The sequence below is a fragment of the Triticum urartu genome, chromosome 3 (genome assembly GCF_003073215.2).
Source record: "Triticum urartu cultivar G1812 chromosome 3, Tu2.1, whole genome shotgun sequence".
In the NCBI taxonomy this organism is placed as follows: Eukaryota; Viridiplantae; Streptophyta; class Magnoliopsida; order Poales; family Poaceae; genus Triticum; species Triticum urartu.
In genome coordinates, this window is record NC_053024.1 from 719,361,582 (window position 1) to 719,383,599 (window position 22,018).

At 44.2% G+C, this 22,018-nt stretch overlaps 1 protein-coding gene across 1 annotated transcript; it reads right to left on the bottom strand.

Moving 5' to 3' along the window:
- Positions 1 to 1,010: 1,010 nt before the first annotated feature.
- LOC125546186 (polyubiquitin 11-like) lies at positions 1,011 to 21,236 on the bottom strand. The gene is made up of 4 exons (XM_048710357.1): positions 20,769 to 21,236; positions 7,938 to 7,942; positions 1,638 to 1,683; positions 1,011 to 1,436 (listed from the first exon to the last, which is right to left on the bottom strand). Exons 1-4 carry the CDS (start codon positions 21,234 to 21,236, stop codon positions 1,011 to 1,013), a joined length of 945 nt encoding a protein of 314 aa, XP_048566314.1.
- Positions 21,237 to 22,018: the final 782 nt, after the last annotated feature.

Sequence of the window (22,018 nt, forward strand, 5' to 3'; positions counted from 1 at the left end):
ATAAAAAGCTCGCACCATGTCCAATTTAATTTATATGGGAGGGATCTTGCGACAATGAAAGGTATTGACCTATTGATCGACCAGTAGGAAATTATCTTGGATTGATCGTCTCCAGATGAATGCGCTTCGATTCACCATAATGAGCATATTCAACATAGGACTCACCTGCAACGCAAGAGCCTTGGCGAAAATCTTAGCTAAAACATGAATCCGAATAATGGGCCGGAAGACCATGACTAGCGCTGTCTGGTTGTAGATGGCCGAGTTTTGACGCGGATCTTCATACAACTCCACATAGCCTCCACTGTGCGTGAGATTTTTGGTTTTTTTCTGGCCCAGGCAAAGATGGACGAATTTCAGTCATTAAAAAAATTCCACAAAACCTTGGACGAAATTGCAAAATCAAAAGTTAAATTTTGAATGAAATTTGACCAAATTTTTTACTAGGCCGAAAGGTACTTTTCCGCCCCAAGCCGAGATGGCCGAAATTGGAATTTTTCAGCCGGAAATCAAAATTATGGTGTGCTTTGAGTTGATGATCGCCTACGACGAAGTCTGAGTCGTTTGCTCAAGATTTTGGATGGCGATGATGCATCTAAGGGGGGAGTGATGATGATGACGCCTCTGTGCTGTCTCAGTGAGGCCCTCTTTGGAGGGGTGTGCGTAGGGCATGTGTTTGCCGCTCAGCAGTTGTGATGGTTTCATTAGGTTTTCACTCATAATTGGGCAATCTGGTTTTCGCTCGGTTTTCTCTAATTAACCGAGTAACTCTTTTCTTTTTAATGAATGCATAAATCCTTTCAAACAAAAAAGCAGTAACTCGGTACTAATAAATGATACTACATCGTAACTGTAACACATCCCTACTTGAAAGCAACAAGACTGGAGCAAGATATTCTAACACACTAGAATGTTAGTTTTACTCATAAGTCACAAACACACCACAAATGTCACCCGGAAGGAAGACTCCAGCAAAATAAAACTAGTGGTTGCACGGCCATCCATCCATCTCAACGAAGACGTAGACACAAATGAAGGGTGCACTCCTCATGAACCTTGTAGTCCGCCAAGGTGCCGCTCTCCAGCTGCCTGGCAGCAAAGATGAGGCGTTGCTCTTTCGGGAAAGGGGCGTAGTTCCTCTCATAGATCTTCACCTTGACGCTATCAATGGTGTCCAAGCTCCCAACCTCGAGAGTGATGGTCTTCCCAGTCAGCACCTTCATGAAGATCTGGATCATGTCTCCTCTCCGAATACACGGGTGGAGGACAAGGAGTATTGTGGACTCCTTGCAGATCTTGTGGTCTGCCAAGGTGCGGTTCCCGTTCTCTAGACGCTTGCCAGCGAAGATGAGGCACTGCTGATCTACGGGGAAGCCCTCGAGGCGATAGATCTTGGCCTTCACGCTGTCGATAGTGTCTAGGATGTCAACGTCAAGCTTGTTGATGATTCTGCCCATCAGTGTCTCCATCACGTAGATCTGCGTCTTCTCTTCAAGGTCAAGAGTGGAGTCCTGCTGGATGTTGTAATCGGCAAATGTACTCTCATCCTCTAGGTGCACCCCACTGAAGATGAGGTGATACCGCTTCTGGATCTTCTCCTTGACGGAACGGAAGGTGTCTGATGGGTGAACCCAGACCCGGATGGTTCTACCGGTGGGGTTCTTGACAAAGATGTTCATTGTTCTGGATGAGCAAAAACCAAACACTGGCAGTCGTTAGGCACTTGTATGTTTAAGCTATAGAGCAATGCACAAAAACGTCAACAATTCCAGCAGGTACGTACTTAAGCAACGGGAGAAATCTTGTCACAAGGTGGAGCAGTACATATAAAGATAGTTTCTTCCCAAAAGAAGTTAGTGATGAACAGTTTATGACGTTGTCCTAAGATCTAAAACTGAGATGATCCTAGCAATCACCGACATGAGATCCTCGCACTAGCTTGTAGCATAGAATATGGATACGCCCAAAACAACAATGAACAGCTCCGTACGTACCTTGAAGTGGATCGACCATACGTCGATGCTTGTTGCTTCCGCCGGAGAGAGAGCAGGCAGGGAGGGAGATCGCGATCCGGAGTAGTACGAGAGTTAGGGTTGGGGATAGAATATATAGATGGCATTCTTTTTATAGGGTCCAGTCCAATCGATTAGGTTTTACAATACCATCGCACATATACACCCTTAATTAATTTCTTTCACAAAATTGGAATATCATTTTTTTTCTTGCACGGATCCCACTCATTTTGGCCGTTTTTTTTCATTGGTTTCCTGACCCCGGTTTTCATTTGCTTTTTATGCTTTTCTTTTTCTGGATTCATGCTGCTTCTTTCATTGGGGGTTTTGCCTTTCTGATTGTTTTTTTCTGTTTCTTTTGTTTTCCTAGATTTTAAACATTTTTTACAAAATACATGAATATTTTTAAAAAATTATAAATACTTTAGAGAATTATGAATTTTTTCAAATCTCATGATTTATTATAATTTTGTAAAAAAATAATTTATGATTTTTAAAATTTCATTAACATCCTACTATAAAATAATGCTTTTTCGTAAGAGGAGTTGCTGGCTTTTTAACCTGTTTTTTTGGGTGAATTCAGTTTTCTTTTGGACAGAAGGAGCAACGCTGCAGCGCCATTGGTCCTGGCCAAAAGTGAGTAATACTATCATCTAATCATCACCGTGGGTGATGCCATGTTATTATCAGTATTTTAGAAAGATATGTTAATATTTTTAAGAAAATAGTTGCCACAGGTATGAATACTTCCCAGAAAATTAATAAATAGTAGTCTTAATTTATTGTAGAATAATTTCCGGGATGATGTTCAGTTTCCAAGAGAAGTGCATCACAATTTTTCCGCAACTCTCTCATTTTTACCACACACACCACGTGGGCATGCCATGTGATCATGCCAAGTTTCATATTTTTTTAAGAATTCATTTACACCTTTTTAGAAATCAAAATTCATTTATCCCAATTAAATACCTAAAAATTCATTCACAACTCGCACATGCGACGACCCTGCCGACAGGACAAACAGCTCCAACTTTCCCTTCAAAGCCTAGACTGTCTGCCGGCTTTGGTATGGCTGCTGGACCTCCACCTCTACACCGTTCGTCCAATGGCCATCGGCGCCGGTCATCTTCGGTGCTAACAACAAACAAGCGCCTAAAGCACTTCCCACTCGTCATCCCAAGAACAAGCTCAAGGGGGACGTCGTGATGCTGCAACTGCTAGTGTTGACACCCCCCCCCCCCCCCCCCCCCCGGCCCCCCAGCGGTGTGTGCTCTTCACCGGCGTTCCCATCGTTGTCAGTTACGGTCGCCCCCACCGCTCAAACTCAATCAGCCCTAGACGGTAATGCGGCGACTTCGGCCTCTTTTGACACTACTGGCCATCTGATGAAGAGTAAAAAAATGGGTCTTTGGTGTTTCAAATGCAGTTCATATGACCATCTATCTAAGGATTGCACGGTGGTTCATTTTTGTCGCATTTGCAACAACTACAAGCATCATATGCACCGCTACCCTGTTCTCAAGCAATCAATGCCAGGCGCCGCTTGGTGGATGCGGTTTAGTTATTACAATGTTTGTGCAACTTCTGGACTCACTCTTCAAGGAGAACCTTGTCTTCTTATGTGGTGGAGGCCGAGGTTGCAAAAATCTCCGCGGTTCAAACTTTGTGGAAGTGGGAAGCCGTGCCTCATGAAGCCAATGCTTTTTTAGTTTCTTTCCGTTCTGTGGAGATTTTGCAGCATGTGACAACGTTTGAGTATAATGTCAAATCACATCACGTGAAGATTGCTTTTAGTGAATGGAATGTTGATACGTCTCCAACGTATCTATAACTTTTTATTGTTCCATACTATATTATATTTTGTTTTGGACATTAATGGGCTTTATTATACACTTTTATATTATTTTTAGGACTAACCTATTAACCGGAGGCCCAACCCAGAATTGATGTTTTTTGTCTATTTCAGAGTTTCGCAGAAAAAGAATATCAAACGGAGTCCAAACGGAATGAAACCTTCGGGAATGTGATTTTCGGAACGAACGTGATCCAGAGGACTTGGACCCTACGTCAAGACATCAACTAGGAGGGCACGAGGTAGGAGGGCGCGCCCTCCACCCTCGTGGGCCCCACGTTGCTCCATCGACGTACTTCTTCCTCCTATATATACCCACGTACCCTCAAACTATCAGATACGGAGACAAAAACCTAATTCCACCGCCGCAACCTTCTGTACCCGTGAGATCCCATCTTGGGGCCTTTTCTGGAGCTCCGCCAGAGGGGGCATAGATCATGGAGGGCTTCTACATCAACACCATAGCCTCTCCGATGATGTGTGAGTAGTTTACCTCAGACCTTCGGGTCCATAGTTATTAGCTAGATGGCTTCTTCTCTCTTTTTGGATCTCAATACAATGTTCTCCCCCTCTCTTGTGGAGATCTATTCGATGTAATCTTCTTTTGCGGTGTGTTTGTTGAGACCGATGAATTGTGGGTTTATGATCAAGTTTATCTATGACCAATATTTGAATCTTCTCTGAATTCTTTTATGTATGATTGGTTATCTTTGCAAGTCTCTTCGAATTATCAGTTTGGTTTGGCCTACTAGATTGATCTTTCTTGCAATGGGAGAAGTGCTTAGTGTAGGACCTTGAAGTAGATGTGTCTAGAGGGGGGTGATTAGACACTTAGTGCTAAAGTTGCAGTTTTTAAACTTTTTCGGTTTAAGTGGAGTTTAGGCACAATTTCAACATTCATAACACATATCAAGCAAGCATCAAAGAGTATATGAGCAGCGGAAAGTAAAGCACGCATCTTGCAAGAATGTAAAGGGAAGGGTTTGGAGAATTCAAACGCAATTGGTGACACGGATGTTTTTGGCATGGTTCGGATAGGTGGTGCTATCCTACATCCACGTTGATGGAGACTTCAACCCACAAAGGGTAACGGTTGCGCGAGTCCACGGAGGGCTCCACCCACGAAGGGTCCATGAAGAATCAACCTTGTCTATCCCACCATGGCCATCGCCCACGAAGGACTTGCCTCACTAGCGGTAGATCTTCACGAAGTAGGCGATCTCCTTGCCCTTACAAACTCCTTGGTTCAACTCCACAATCTTGTCGGAGGCTCCCAAGTGACACCTAGCCAATCTAGGAGACACCACTCTCCAAGAAGTAACAAATGGTGTGTTGATGATGAACTCCTTGCTCTTGTGCTTCAAATGATAGTCTCCCCAACACTCAACTCTCTCAAATAGGATTTAGATCTAGTGGAAAGAAGATTTGAGTGGAAAGCAACTTGGGGAAGGCTAGAGATCAAGATTCATATGGTAGGAATGGAATATCTTGGCCTCAACACATGAGTAGGTGGTTCTCTCTCAGAACATGTGAGTTGGAAGTGTAGATGTGTTCTGATGGCTCTCTCTACGAATGAAGAGGAGGTGGAGGGGTATATATAGCCTCCACACAAAATCCAACCGTTACACACAATTTACCAAACTCGGTGGGACCGAATCAACAAACTCGGTCGGACCGATTTAGTAAACCTAGTGACCGTTAGGAATTTTCGGTGGGACTGACATGCAACTCGGTAGGACCGATATGGTTAGGGTTAGGGCATAACGTAATCTCGGTGAGACCGATTACACAAACTCGGTGAGACCGATTTGGTAATAAGCTAACCAGAGAGTTGGTCAGGTAAACTCGGTGGGACCGATTTGCTCTTTCGGTGAGACCGAAAAGTTACAAAAAGGAAACAGAGAGTTTGCATTGTAATCTCGGTAGTACCAATTGTCTAAACTCGGTGAGACTGATTTTGGCAATGGACATACACAGAGAGATTACAATCCCATCTCGGTGAGACCGAGATCCCTATCGGTAGAACCGATTTTCTAGGGTTTGGCAGTGGCTATGACATGTGAAACTCGGTGGCGCCGGGTTGAAAGAATCGGTGGGGCCGAGTTTGACTTTAGGTTTAGGTCAAGTGTGGATATGGGAAAGTAGCTGAGGGTTTTGGAGCATATCACTAAGCACATGAAGCAAGAGGCTCATTAAGCAACACCTCATCCCTCCTTGATAGTATTGGCTTTTCCTATAGACTCAATGTGATCTTGGATCACTAAAATGTAAAATGAAGAGTCTTGAGCTTGAAGGTTTAGCCAGTCCTTTGTCCTTAGCATCTTGAAGGAGTTTCCACATCCTTTAGTCCATGCCACTCCATTGTTGAACTTATCTGAAACATACTAGATAAAAGTGTTAGTCCAACAAGAGATATGTTGACATCAATTACCAAAACCACCTGGGGAGCAATTGTGCTTTCACTTAGCTTTGGGTTCAATCTTGCGGTTTCCTTTCCCAGTGACAGTAGGGGCAGCAAGGCATGTATTGTATTGTTTCCGTCGAGGATAACAAGATGGGGTTTATATCATATTGCATGAGTTTATCCCTCTACATCATGTCATCTTACTTAAAGCGTTACTATGTTCTTATGATCTTAATACTCTAGATGCATGCTGGATATCGGTCGATGTGTGGAGTAATAGTAGTAGATGCAGGCAGGAGTCGGTCTACTTGGCTCGGACGTGATGCCTATTTACATGATCATACCTAGATATTCTCATAACTATGCTCAATTCTGTCAATTGCTGAACAGTAATTTGTTCACCCACCGTAATACTTATACTCTTGAGAGAAACCACTAGTGAAACCTATGGCCCCCGGGTCTATCTTCCATCATATTAATCTTCCAACACTTAGCTATTTTTATTACCTTTTATTTTACTTTGCATCTTTATCATGAAAATACCAAAAATATTATCTTATCATATCTATCAGATCTCACCCTCGTAAGTGACCGTGAAGGGATTGACAACCCCTTTATTGTGTTGGTTGCGATGATTTATTTGTTTGTGTAGGTGCGAGGGACTCGTGCGTGGCCTCCTACTGAACTGATACCTTGGTTCTCAAAAACTGAGGGAAATACTTACGCTACTTTGTTGCATCACCCTTTCCTCTTCAAGGGAAAACCAACGCAGTGCTCAAGAGGTAACAAATGTCAAGGAGTTTCCGTCGCTACTTCCCTTGCAGCTTGTTTAGGTGCACGTCACCGATTTTCACCACCTCTACGCCATTTCCTTGGTCTGTGGGCGGTCGGATCAGGTATTTGTGCCACTCAGGATGTTGACTTGGTTTGCTTGCGTCGACACGATATTGTGTGGATCCAGGTGGCTGTTTATGACATGGATATTTTAGTCAAACATGATGGGTCTGATGAAGCCTCAGTCTCCTCTGATGCTTATGTCAAACTTAATGGGGGGTGCATTTCGGTTTGTGCTAGAGGAGGATGATTTTATGGCTCATGATGACTTCATTCCTCGGATTTTGGAAAACCATGATGATGGGCATGCTGATGGTGCTAACAGGGATGAGGATATACCAAATAGAGATGCTAGTAAGCGAGCAAAAAACGTCTGAATTCATGGTGGTAATACGACATCTGGGGCATAAACTGTATCAACTGTTGTCCCCATGCAGACTACTCATGTGGGCTTTGTACATGCGTCACCATTGTTTCTTCTACATTTCCTGTGCCAACCGAGTCTGCTCAGGCAATTTTGACTATTTTGACCTGTGGACGAAATCAATTCACAAAATGAACTGCCCGTGAAACTATTTCACAGCACTGACCCTTTTGTGTAGCGCCCGCCACGCAGGCGCCACACCCTACGGTGCAGCGCCTAGCTCGCGGGCGTTGCACGCCAGTCCACCGTGGCAGTCCTTGGGCCCGCACCCAGCAGTGCAGCGCCTCCTAGCTAGGCGCCACACATGTAATGTGCAGCACCTAGCGTTCGGGCGCTGCACTGTGACTTATCCAGCGGCTGGGCCCCCCTCCCCCACTCCCCCCACCCCACACACCCCAACCCGAGCTTTGCCCCCTCTCCCACTCTCTCCCCCTCTCAAATCCTCTCCCAAAACTTGCAAATTTGAAGAATTTGTCCGTGGATTTCGAAGTCATACCCTCCCTCAAGGTAATCTTCTCCGATCCCTTGTTTTGATCCAAGTAATGCTAGTTTGGGAAACCCTAGTTTTGTTTGGATCTAGAGATTTGCATGGAGATGTGAGATCTTTGCTTGCCAATTTCCTATGATTAGGCTTTGTTAGTATGTTAGGGTTATTCTTATGGGTGTTCTTATGTTGGTGCTAGGGTTATGGTTAGGGTTATTGTTAGGGTTATGGTTAGGGTTAGGGTTATGGTTAGGGTTAGGGTTAGGGTTAGGGTTGTTGTTTGATATATATGTATTAGGGTTTGTATTCCGTGTTAATCCTTAAATTAGTACTCATGGAAGCAATGTTACGATGTGTTGTTTGAATGCTTATAGGGATGGGAAGAACATGTGTGTTTGTTCATCATGGGGACAAAGACGCCTTCTTGAAAGGCAATATTGAACCGGATCCGGATGAGGTAGATATGTTGTTTGATAGTAGTCCTAGCTATGCGGAGCTCTTGCAACAAGTGAGGAAAGATTTGAATTGGATGGACCCTAGTGATATCGTTGAGTTGGAGGGAAGGCATAATGTAGGTTTTGGAATGCACATCCGTTGGAAGACAATGCGTATCAACTCGGAGCAACGTTGGGTTGCATACAAGGAAACGGTGGCCGATTCACTTGACAAGGCTCTTGAGTTATTTGCAACGAAGAAGGTTGATTCAAATTTGCATTTGGACTTGAACCGGAAACCCTCCCCTTTGGTTGCTAGTAGCCCCCCACCCTTGAAGCGAGATGAAATTGTTGAACCTCTTTTGACCCAAGAAGTGAGGCCAACATTGAGCCCGTTTACAAACAACCAAGATGAAGCTTTGCAAGAGGACAATGATGAGTATGCAGACGATGACAATGAAGTTGATCTCCATGACAACAATGTGGGTGATCTTGACAAATATCATTTGCAAGAGACAATGGACCATTCCATCCCTTTTTCCCGTGCATATGCATCGGATTCGGATGACGAAGGTCCCGATGAACAAGTTGATGAGGAGGGGTTCACGGTGAAGGAGGCCGAAGCTTTCGAGAAGGTATTCGGTCGGGATCACAAGACACCATTGTTCAAGGATGTTAGTCTCGCGGATGAAGCCGTTGTGGATGGTGGCAAATCTATATCTCTTGGGGTTAGGCCAAGCTCTCACCGTGATTTGGGAGACGACAAGAACCGGATTGGTAAAGGGTGTAAGTTCGAAACCTTCTTGGAATTGAAGATGTGGCTCGACAACTACTCGGTTACGCATTATCGTCCACACAAGGTGGTGCATTCGGACGTCAATGTGCGCTACACGGTTGCATGTGCATGTGAAGATGAAATATGTCCGTGGATTGTGCGTGCAAGACCATGGAAAGGAGGTCCCGCTTGGCACGTAGTGAGTTGTGTGCCAACTCACATGTGCCGAGGCAAAAGGGTGGATGGCAAGATTGTGTCCCAAGACCACAGACAACTCACGTCTGAGTTCATCGCTTACAGGCTCTCCAACTCAATATCCACAGTTGCAACAATGAGCGCCCAACATGTCATTGACCTTGTGAAAGCCATCTTTCATTACAAGGTGAAGTACGGCAAGGCATGGAAGGCGAAGCAAGCCGCATTTAAGATGTTGTATGGTACTTGGGAGGAAGCATACAACCGAATCCCTAGGTTGTTGTTAGCCATGGCCGCCACAAACCCGGGCATGGTTCATGTTGTCGAGCCTCATGGGCACCAAACAACGGTTTATGAAGGAAAGAAAGTCCGAGTATTTGGCCGTGCATTTTGGGCGTTCGAGCAATGCGTGAGGGCTTTTGAACACTGTAGGCCGGTCATCTCCATTGATGGCACGTTCTTGACCAGACAATACAAGGGCACCTTGTTGGTTGCGATAGCAAGTGATGCCAATAACCGGGTGTTGCCATTGGCATTTGCTTTGGTTGAGGCGGAGAACAATGACAACTGGGAGTGGTTTATGCGTCTTTTGAGGACGAAGATGTTACCCGCTCAAAGGAAAATTTGTGTCATATCGGATCGGCATGCAGGAATTCTTAACGCAGTGGAGATTGACATTCCCGGGCATGCTCCGTTGCACCATCGATGGTGCATGAGGCACTTTTGTTTGAACTTCTATAGGGCATGTGGCCTTAAGGAGTTGGCCGATGATCTTCAAGATTGTTGTCTTGCTTTCTCCGAGAAGTGGTTCGCCGCTTTGTTGAACAAATTGCGCGCACACAAAAAACTTGATCACGGGGGTCAAGACTTTATGAATAGGCACATTCCCCACCGGAACAAGTGGGCACGTGCTTTTGATGAAGATGGCCGAAGATACGGTCAAATGACAAGCAATATGGCCGAATTCTTCAATAGGGTGCTCAAAGGTGCACGTGGATTACCTGTGACGGCAATAGTTCAATACACATTTGACAAGATGAATGCGTACTTTCTAAAGTACTCAATGGAAACTGATGCATAGATAGCGGGTGAGAACCCGCGCAAGTACAAGTACAAGTTCCCACCCAAGGTTGATGAATGGTTAGAATTTCAATCATGAGAGGCGGACTCAGAAGAAGCTATATTATATGACAACGAAGAGTGGAAGTATGAAGTGAAAGAGCCAGGAGGAACCACAAACGATGGCCGGCAACATGGAGGTCGGGCATTCAAGGTGTCGTTAACACAATGTGATTGCTCTTGCGGGAGGCCATTGTTGCTTCATCTCCCATTCTCACATTTGTATACCGCCGGTCGCGTTAGAAATGTGGACATCAATCACCCACGCACCGTGAGGGAGTTGGAGTTCTCAATCATGACGGTCAAGAAAACATGGGCTCCCCGCTTTCACCCATACTTTGACCAATCACAATGGCCGGAGTACCATGGAGTTCAACTATGGCCGGATCCGGAGTTGAAGGTTGTTAAACGTGGTAGACGTAAAACAAAGCGTTTTAGAGGCGACATGGACGGATGGGGCCATGGTGGCCGCCGCGAAGCGGGAAACGATCAATTCCAAGAGCCTCATGAGAGCTCCCGTTGTGGGGAATGCAAAGGTCATGGCCACAACAAAAGAAAATGTACGAAACCAAGGAAAAGGTCCAAGAAAAATGATGCAAGCACTAGCCAACAAGGAGCTACACAAGGGAGCCAACCAAGTGGTAGCCAACAAGTGCCAAGCCAACCAAGAGGTAGCCAACAAGTGCGAAGGCAACAACGTGGTAGCCAACAAGTGCCAAGGCAACCAAGTGGGAGCCAACCTAGTGGTAGCCAACAAGTGCCAAGGCAACCAAGTGGGAGCCAACCTAGTGGTAGCCACCAAGTGCCAAGGCAACCAAGTGGGAGCCAACCTAGTGGTAGCCAACAAGTGCCTAGCCAACCAAGTGGTAGCCACCAAGTGCCAAGCCAACCAAGTGTTAGTCAAAGAGGATCTAGGCAACAAAGAGGTCGGCAACTAGGACTTACAAGAGGCCGTGGTGGTGGTAGTTTAGGCCGTGGTGGTGGTAGAGCTCGTGGTGGTGGTGTTGGCCGTGGCGATGGTCTTGGCCTTGGTGATGGACTTGGCCGTGGTGATGGACAAGGGCAAGGTCGTTATAGAGGAATGTTTGGATACCTCGATGGACCATTTCCGTATGTTGCTCACTAACTATAATGTTTCAAATGTTCTTGTTTTCCATATGTTATTTTTTTCATATGTTCCATTTGTTTGTATTGTCTTTACTAACCATTATGTTTCACTCATTGTAGGTATGGCGGCTTCCCAACCCAACAAACCAACAATGAAGGAGGATGGCGAAGATGAGATGGCGGGATGGTGGGAGAAGGCTGCGAAGAAGCTTAGAGAGGAGGATGCAGCCAAGCTAAAGAAGAAAAAGGAAGAGGAGCTTGAGGAGAAGAGGAAGGAAGAAGAGAGAGCGTCAAATGCGATGCGCGCTAGGGAGCAAGCATTGGTGAGGAAATGTGAGGAGGCACAGAAGAAGCGTCAAAAGGATTTTGAAGAAGGAACCATGAAGCTTTGGGCAATTGCAGCTGAAAAAAAAGAGAGGGAGGAAAAGATATTCATGGAGAGGGTGGTTAAGGAGGCCCACCTCATAAGGAAAAGGGAGGAGGAAGAGGAAGAAGAGAAGAAGAAGAAGAAGAAGAAGGGAAAGGGGCCTTGCTCTACGCAATAGAGCTATGTCATGAACTACTATCTCTCCTGTTCGATTTGGTTGTGAACTACTATGTGTCATGAACTACTATCTCTCCTCTTCGATTTGGTTGTGATCTACTATGTGTCATGAAGTACTATGTATTATGAATTAGTATGTGTCGTGAAGTACTATGTGTCGTGAAGTACTATGTGTCACAGTTCTTTGCTTGCTATGTGTAGTGTGGTGCCTCAGCGCTAGGCGTCACACTGTACAGTGCAGCGCCTAGAGCTGAGGCGTTGCACACATGGACTGAGCTAAACAGAGAGCAAACTTTCTGTTTGTAAGCTACAGCCACTGCAGCGCCTCGCATGGAGGCGCCACACTCTACAGTGCAACGCCCAGTGTGGCGCCAACAGAGAGCAAACTTTGCTGGGCGTTGCACTGTACAGTGTGGCGCCTCGGTGCTAGGTGCTGCACTGGCTGTAGCTTGCAACCAGAGTGTTTGCTCTCTGGTTAGCTCAGTCCATGTGTGCAGCACTCGAGGCGCCACACTATACAGTCAACGCCCGCTGCAGGGCTGTAGCTTGCAAACAGAATCATTATCAGGTAGAGATGAGGAAGGGAGAGGGGGACTTGGTGCACCCAGAGGGTGATTGTCATGGTTCAGAGTTCAATGTGGTTGAGCAGGGAGTTGAGGTCACCCTCGAGGATCCAGACCAGTTCAAACATGTCGAGACTGCCAATGTGAATGATCAAGATGAGGGCTTTAATGGTGAAGCTAATGAAGATCAAGTTCAACATTATGAAGACAACAAGTGCAACATAGAGGACCAAGTTCAACATTGCTAAGACATCAACTCCAAGTTCAACATAGAGCTAGTTCCTAAGACATACAAATAAAGGACTATGGCTGGTTCCTAAGAAGAGCTAGTTCCTTGAGCGCTTTTTGGCTGCTCCCCCCCCCCCCACTTGCTGGCTCCCCCCCTCTTGTTGGCTAACTTCTTGACCTTGAATAGTGTGAATGAAAAGCAAAGAGGGCAAATACCACAAAGTTCATCATTGGAGCTGAAGGGATCACTGAGTTGCCTTTCCTGACTAATGCGTTGTACTGGTGTTGGGCTACCTCATCAAAAACAGTGGGTTCTTCCAAAATCTTCTCAGCATACGCCGGCTTGCATACCTCCACACGGGTACTTGCAAGAAACCATGTGAGATAGTTGTTGAACGCTACAGGGCAGTGCTCACGAAGCTGGACTCCTTTTCCAGCCCTAGCTTGCTCCACACTAAGCGCAAACTGTACGACATACTTTCTGTGATGCTTGGCCCAATCCTTAATCTTCCGCTGCCTTTTCCTATCCAACCTGCAAGTTAGAAACATAATATTAGTAGCATCGAAACCGCCGAGAAGCTGCTAAGTACTCAAGGTTAATTATATCTTATGCGTGTAGCAACTTGTCCGTGTCCTCCCACTCCGGCGGATGTGCCTGGAACAAACCAAACTGACGGCGCACTCGATGTGGGAGGTGAAGCTCAACCGCCCAGTTGCATATGAGTGGGCACCGCATACGCCAGAGATCCCTATCCCTAGTGCACATCGGATTCAGCCTAAACTCTAAAGGGTCACCAAAACTATCTCCTGTTCCATACGGCTCCCATATCACCTGCAAAATGGGATAGAATGCAAAATTGATATCGAGTTGCAATAGAAGCATCATAATCACTTATGCCATGTCAATTCACCTGCTCAGGCGTGATCGCGTCAAGCTCACTCTGGTACAACTTGTACATGACCGAGGGATCATCTGTCGTCTCATTTATCACATCCCACTTGTAAGCCCAAGTGGGTAGCCGTAGTAGGTCGCCTTTGTCGTCCCAATCATTGTACTTCACCTTCTTCGGACGTCCAACCGGCAAACGCTCCCAGCTCCATATGGAAAGTGCGAGCAAACAACCACCAATACCTCCAGATGACCTACAACAGGCTTCGTCCAACTGCACATAAAATAGAACATGGTTCAATTAAGAGCAAGATCGCATTCATAATGTAGCAATGAAGTGAAAAAGAAACAACTTCATACCTATCTATACAAGTAAGCCAGTGTCGCCGAACCCCAACTCCATTTGCTATCGAAGACGGTCAACGCCTTCAGCCACATCCATGGAGCATTCTTGCCTGTGCCATCAGCAAACATAGTCCTGGATATCACATACCACATGTAGACACGAGCATATATCTTGACCGTGTCCTCATCAACTTCCGGTGGGCAAGTACCAAAGTGCTCAGTAATCCACGTGAAAGTAGCACCGGCTGCGACTCTTTCCTTCTTCTTGTTTTCTGCTGCTGGTTCCGGAGGCTCCGGAGGAACCATACCGATAAGGGCATGCATCTGCGCGCGCCACCCATCGGAGTCGGTGCTCATACATAGAGGATTCCCATCGATAGGAAGACCGGTGATCATAGCAATATCCTGGAGCGTCACTGTCATCTCCCCGGTCCGTAGATGGAAACTATGTGTCTCCGGCCGCCAATGATCAATAAGCGCGGTGAGTGCTGGAGCATTGTTGGGTGGCGTCGACCGTCTGACCATATGAATGAAAGGGAGAAGTCCTGTCTCCCTTACATACGGTGTGTATCGCTCATCATAGCGCATCCACCCAAGGGTGACCCCGTGAGAACGAAGCTTCAAAGGTGCAAGCGCCTACAAACAAACAATTCATAACATTACATATGGGGCATTTGTGTTTGAAATAAATACGAAATTCATAAAACAGGCCACTTTCATTATTACCCGCTGCTCCACCGCCATAGCGTACGACCAGTGTTGTTTGTCCCAGTGATCATCGAGAAGCCAAACCATCCTAACAATTTTGAAAGAAAGCTTTCTTGTCAACACGATTATCTTTTCAATACAAATAAACTAAAGTACGCCTACTAGATGCAAAATACAAAGCATATGTATCCAAACCATTCTTGCCAATACAAATGTAATTTCAATAAACTAAACTAAGCCTACCTCATGCAAGATTCAATACAAATATCTTTTCCATATAAATAAAATGTCAACCTATGTATCCAAACTATATAAATAACATGTCAACCTATGTATCCAAACCACATTCTAGTCTAACAAGGGTTCCCCAAATCGAATACATGCAAGATTCAAACAAAAATTCCCTAAATCTAATACACACAAGATTCAAACAAGGGTTCCTCAAATCTCCGAAATAGCATACATTCTATGGATAGAAAGAAGGGGATCGGAGAAAATTACCTTCTAGGATGGATTGGTGAAGGAATCCACGGGCCAAATCGTCAGATTTGATGATTCTTTAACAGGGGATTGAGAGGGGGAGAGGAGGAAGCCGCCGGCCGCCTGTTCTGTAACTCCTCTGGAACGAATGGGTGGGGTGGGGGGGGGCAGCGGGCGGCTGGCATCTAAGTCACAGTGCGGCGCCTGCGGGCCGGGCGCTGCACATTACGGTGCAGCGCCTAGCTCTGAGGCGCTGCACTGCTGGGTGCGGGCCCAAGGGCTGCCACGGTGGACTGGCGTGCAACGCCCCCGAGCTAGGCGCTGCACCGTAGGGTGTGGCGCCTGCGTGGCGGGCGCTACACAAAAGGGTCAGTGCTGTGAAATAGTTTCACGGGCAGTTCATTTTGTGAATTGATTTCGTCCATAGGTCAAAATAGTCAAAATTCCCGTATGCTCAAGCACTGGCGTCATCCGACGCTCCTTCAGGCCAAGGAGCCGTACACATGCATGTGCAGGGCAGTGTCCATGCTTCCAATTATTGAGATTTCTGCTGTCTCCATTTATGAAGGGACCCAGGGTGCCAGTTTGAGGAGTTTTTTCTTTCTTTCTTCAACTAGCAAAGTGATCCGCGTAATTGCACAGGCTAGACCTTAAGTATTTATTTATATTTAAAAAAATTAATATACCAAAAAATAATAGGTTTTGTTGTCAATCGTTGTAAACTTTGTGACTACTCAATCTCATGATATTAGTAATATATATTTTTTCATATTGAGTGTTTTATTTTGTTGTTGAAATATGGAAAATTCATGTACTTTTTAGTTCAACATGATGGTTTAATAAGTAGCAATACAATGCATTCACTTATTGAAAGGTGTTCATTCAGTATACTGGGTTTGGTTTGATTTAGTGAGCATTAAGTGTCCATATCAAGCAATAATCCACACTAACTCTTTCCTAATAAATGGTTTGTCCATAAGAAACAAGCAATAATCAGCAATTATTCTTTCTTGATAAAAAATGTGTCCATATCAATCAATAATCAACAGTAATTCTTTCCTAAAAGATGCACTTTTTATAGTCCTTTTTCTGGTAGTAGTTTATAGAAGCCACGTAGTTCCATGTCCTTATGATATTATATACTGTCCCTTTTCTTTGGTTGGAATGTATCAAGGAAGAATGGACGGAAGGTCTGCCACTGCTTGTTTACTGGTGATGCTTGTGTTGTTCGGAAGCACTACATCTGGAGGTATGTTCTCTATGTTGTTGTTTATGTAGAGTTCTTAGTGCATATGTTATTCCAAGCAAGAACATTGAAAATATAAATAAGATTTCAAGATCGTATTACCAAAGTTTTCTCAACTAGTACGTTGATGCACATTTTGCGTATGTCCTTTACGATTTGGGTACATCTTACTACTTTTATGCGGCGTTGTATGAATCATGTCATTACAATCAATGTCCCACCTTTATGTATAATTTTTATTATGTTTGCGATATGCAAAGAAATGTGCGGTTGTTCAATTTCCGCTCGTGATCTGCAACAATCTAGCATGAAAGCATGAATGTGAGTTTTGGGGCCAGGGCAGGAGGCGGAGGAGGACGAGCGCCGGAGGGAGGAGGAGGAGGAGGAGGAGGGGGCCGCCGGAGAGGGAGGGGGAGGAGGGGGCCGCCGGCGGAGAGGGAGGAGGAGGGGGCTGCCAGCAAAGGTGGAGGAGGAGGGAGGGACCTTGGGGGGAGGAGGATGACAACGACGGAGGAGGTGGGACGGAGGGAGGACGACGGCCGCGACGGTGATGGAGGCGACAGAGGCGATGAGAGAGTGTGAGGGGGAGAGTGAGAGGACGCGCTCGGGGCGCCGGTTTGGATAAGGGCCCTTAGTGGTAGTGCTTGTCCATCAAAAGTGCTATTGCTAAAATCTATAGCAGCAGTGCTTTTAACTGGAAAAGCGCTACTACTACACATGTAGCAGTAGGGCTTTCTACAAAACACGGTACTGCTAAGGCTAAGCATGTTAAAAAATCAAAAATACATTGATCATCAATGATCTTTTTGTGTAGAATCTAAATTGTCAATAGGAATCTTCCCTGGTTCAGTTTAAGAACCGGTGAAGATTCCTATTGCGGTCACAGATCCTACACACATAGAGTTTAATGAAGATCAAGTGGTTGTGATGGTTTGAGAATCACCATATTTAAGGTGGTAAATATTCTATTCGCGGAGCGAGGTGGGACTAAACTTTGGTCTTATTGGGACTGAATTTAGCAGTACGGTTAGGGAAAAAGCGCTATTGCTAAGATCAATAGCAGTAGCGCTTTTAACGAATGAGCGCTACTAGTATCCCTAGCATACCTGGAACGGTATGGCAATTGTAGTAGTAGCGCGTTTCCTAGCTACAACGCTACTGCTATCATCATATTCGCAGCGCTCATCCTGCCCAAGCGCTACTGCCATTTGGCAGCAACGCTTGCTTTTTAAAAGCGCTACTGGTGAGCTCCGGTGTATAAGCATTTCGCTAGTAGTGTGGCTCTTACGAGGAAAGATCCAGTGATGACGGTGTGGATTCGGACGCGCTCGAGGCCGAAGAAGATTAGTTAGTTAAGTTTAGTATGTTAGAAGTAGTTATATGCTCTTCGAATTGAGTATTTTGAATCAAGTAGTTCAAACTTATGTTACGCAGTGCATTGTGTATTACTTTTGTTTCAAAATGTGTTTGAATCAAGTGGCTTCAATTAGTGTTTGAAATGAAGTTTTGTGCAAACTAGTTCCAGAGAGTTACATTTTGCTCTGTTTACCATGGTACGCGTCCAGTTCCATCTCCGACGGACGTCGGGCACTTTTTTGCCCGTGTCCACGGCTTGATCTTTTTCTGCCCCTCATTAGAGTGAGTCTACTTAGTGAACTGACAGGACACGGAGATCGATTGAACAATATGCAGGAGTCGTGAACCGCGCACAAGGTCCTTCTTAAACTTGAAACAAGTGAAATAATTGTTCTGGGTCATCTTGGTTGTATTCAGTAGTTAGTAGGGGAAGTTGTGATTGATATCTCTCTTCCCTGTAAGGAAACCCATCACAAGTCCTCAAACTGACGTGCCCTTCCAATCGGGGTTATAATTGCGTTGTGCCTTGGGCCGATTTATCGGGAAATCCCTATTTGACGCGCTTTGCGTTAAAATGTCGTTGTTTCGCATAGGAGATAGAGCGGTTGTTTGGATTGGGCCGGCTTGTTTCAACGTTCCCGGTTTTGGGAACTTTCTAGAGGTTCTCAGCCATTTTTCTACGGTTTTGGGAAACTTCTAGAAGGTTCTTGAACTGTCATTTTTTCTGTTCTATTTTTATCCTTTTTGTCTTCATGTTCTTTTTCTTTTTTCTCCTTTTTTCTTTTTTCTTTTTTTATGAACTGTTTATTTTCTTTTCTTTCATGTTTTAGTTTCTTTGTATTTCAATTTGCATTTTATTTTTTTACCTTTTTCATAAAATGTTTAGAAAATTACAAAATGTTCGCATTTTTACAAATATATTTGGAAATTTCATAAAATGTTCCTGTTTCTAAAATTTTGTTCAGAAATTTGTAAAAATGGCCAGTTTTTGTTTGCTTCAAAAAAGTAATCGAAAATTCATAAAACATATAGAATATTCAAGTTTTTGAAAATATTTCCATTTTTATGTATTAATTCATTTTTCGCGTTTCCAAAAAAAATTTGGGACTTTCAAGTTGTTCTTTACTTCAAATTTTGTTCTCTAATTTCAAAAAATGTTGAGGAATTTGAATTTTTTTTGTTCCCATGTTAAATTGTTGGTCTCGATTTTAAGGAAAAATATCTAAATTAAAACTTTTACGCATTTTTTTGTTCCCATATTCAAATTTGTTCTTGGTATCAAATTTTTTTCTCTAAATTCATAAAATATTCGGGATTTTAATAAAAAATCCCATGTTCAAATTTTGTTCTTAATTTGAAAATGTTGTTATCTAAATTCAAAAAAAATTGGGATTTCAATTTTTTGTTCAAAATTAGAAAGTATTCATAATTTTTGAAAATTTGGTTGTGGTTGTTAAGGATTGTTCGGAAGTACAAACTTTTGCTCCATTTTTTTGGAAATCTGTTCATGATTGTTTTCAAGTGTTATGTTTTGCGGCTGTCTTTAGGTCTTGTAGTATCGTGTTGTACTTCTGTCAGTATATCTCGAAAGGCCCTTTGGCTAGCAGCACGCCCACAAATGAGTGGGCGGTGGCAGGTTCAAATCCCTTAAACTCCTGTTTTTCGCGTTCGTCATTTTTCACCTTGCACCGTGTGGGCCAGCCCAGTTAGCGCGCCCCCCTCTGCGTCAGGTTCCTATATGATGCAAAATGCATCGTATAGGAGGTCCTCTGCCAAACGATTTATTGGGAACATACTGATAAATCGAGCCTATTCCTAAAATTGTGTATTTGTGTTTGCAGATCTTGTTATGTAATATGTACAGTTGTCCTTTTTTCTGTCATTGTACAAGGATTCAAAGGAAAGGAATCAAGGTAATACTTCTGTCCAATATTATTTTTTGTTGAAAATAGCATATTTTAGTGCTGAAAACCTGAGATTTGAAAACAAAAGGCCAAATAATAGTCAACCGATAAAATCGATTAATCGTCTGATTTCTGATAATCATTTAATCCGCAGCCGATCGAGATATAACGTTAAGTGATACCCTCAACGGTATATACTACCGATGTAGGGTCTCCGCGCGAGTAGCAACGTTTTTCGAATGACATTACCAGGCTTTTTCCTACTATTGTAACAGGTAGCACATCCGTACTTGAAAACAACAAGATTGGAGCAACATATACTAATAGTAGTAGAATTATAGTTTTTACTCATAAGTCACAACACACCGCTAATGTCAGCTGGATGGAAGACTCCAGCAAAAATAAAACTAGTGGTTGGACGGCCATCCATGCATCTCAACCACCACGAAGGCGTAAACTCTCCCTAGAGGGGAGAATATCTAGTGATACCAGACCTTAAATGCTCCCATGATACTATTTCAAAAAACTCAATTTTAAATGCTTCAAAAAATTGTGAGATAAATCATGAATGTTCATAAGGTATGTGTCAACAGCACCTAAAAATTTCAGCTTCAAATTCGAAATGCACATTGAGAAACAAAAAAGACAAATCCAGATGTGAATAGGCTTTTGTCTTTTTGTGACACTATTCATTTTAGATTTTTCATTTTGTTTCTTAATGTGTTTTTCGAATTTGGATCTGATTTTTTAAGGGGTTGTAGTCACATATGCTGTGAACATCCACAAGAAATTTCAGTATTTTTTGAAACATCTAAAATTGATTTTCCAAAATTGGTATCACGGGAGCATTTAGTGTGTGGTATACTCTCCCAAGAGTCAAATAAAGGGTGCAATGCTTTGTAATCTTGGAGTCCGCCAAGGTGCGCCCTCCCTCCAGCTGCCTGCCAGCAAAGATGAGGCGTTGCACATTCGGGAAAGGGGCGTGGTCCCTCTCATAGATCTTCACCTTGACACTATCGACGGTTTCCGAGCTCCCAACCTGGAGAGTGATGGTCTTCCTAGTTAGCCCCTTCACGAAGATCTGCATCATGTGTCCTCTTGGAATACATGGGAGGAGGACGAGGATTATCGTGGACTCCATGCATATGTTGTGGTCTGCCAAGGTGCGGTTCCCGTTCTCTAGACGCTTGCCGGCGAAGAGAAGGCACTGCTGATCTACAAGAAAGCCCTTGAGGCGATAGATCTTGGCCTTCACGCCGTCGATAGTGTCTAGGCTGTTGAAGTCAAGGTCGATGGTGTTGCCCATCAACGTCTCCATCACGTGGATCTGCATCTTCTCTTCAAGGTCAAGAGTGGAGTCCTCCTGGATGTTGTAATCGGCCAATCTACAGTTATCCTGTAGCTGCACCCCATTGAAGATGAGGCGATACCGCTTGTGGATGTTCTCCATGACGGAACACACGGTGTCTGATGGGTGAACCCAGACCTGGAACGCTGTTCCGGTGGGGTTATTGACAAAGATGTTCATTGTTCTGGATGAGCAAAAACCGAACACCGGCAGTCGTTAGACACTTATATATTTAGGCTATAGAGCAATGCACAAAAACGTCAACAATTCCAGCAGGTGCGTGGATAAGCAAAAGGAGAAATCTAGTCACAATGTTGAGCAGTACATATAAGTATATAATGATAGTTTCTTCCCAAGAAAAGTTAATGATTAACAGTTTATAACATTGTTCTAAGTTCTATCTGAGATTAATTATCAGATGAACAACAAATTCCATCGGGCAACCATTCAATGTAATCCTAGAAAATACCGACATGAGATCCTCTAGCTAGTAGTATATAGGATATATAGAATAGAAAGGCGCAAAACAACAATGACCAGCTCCGTACCTTGAAGTGGATCGACCATACGTCGATGCTTGTTGCTCCCGCTGGAGAGAGAGCAGGCAGGGAGGGAGATCGATCCGGAGCAGTACGAGAGTTAGGGTTGGGGATAGAATATATAGATGGCGTTCTATTTATAGGGTCCAGTCCAATCGATTAGGTTTTACAATACCATCGCACATATATACACCCTTAATTAATTTCTGTCACAAAATTGGAATATCA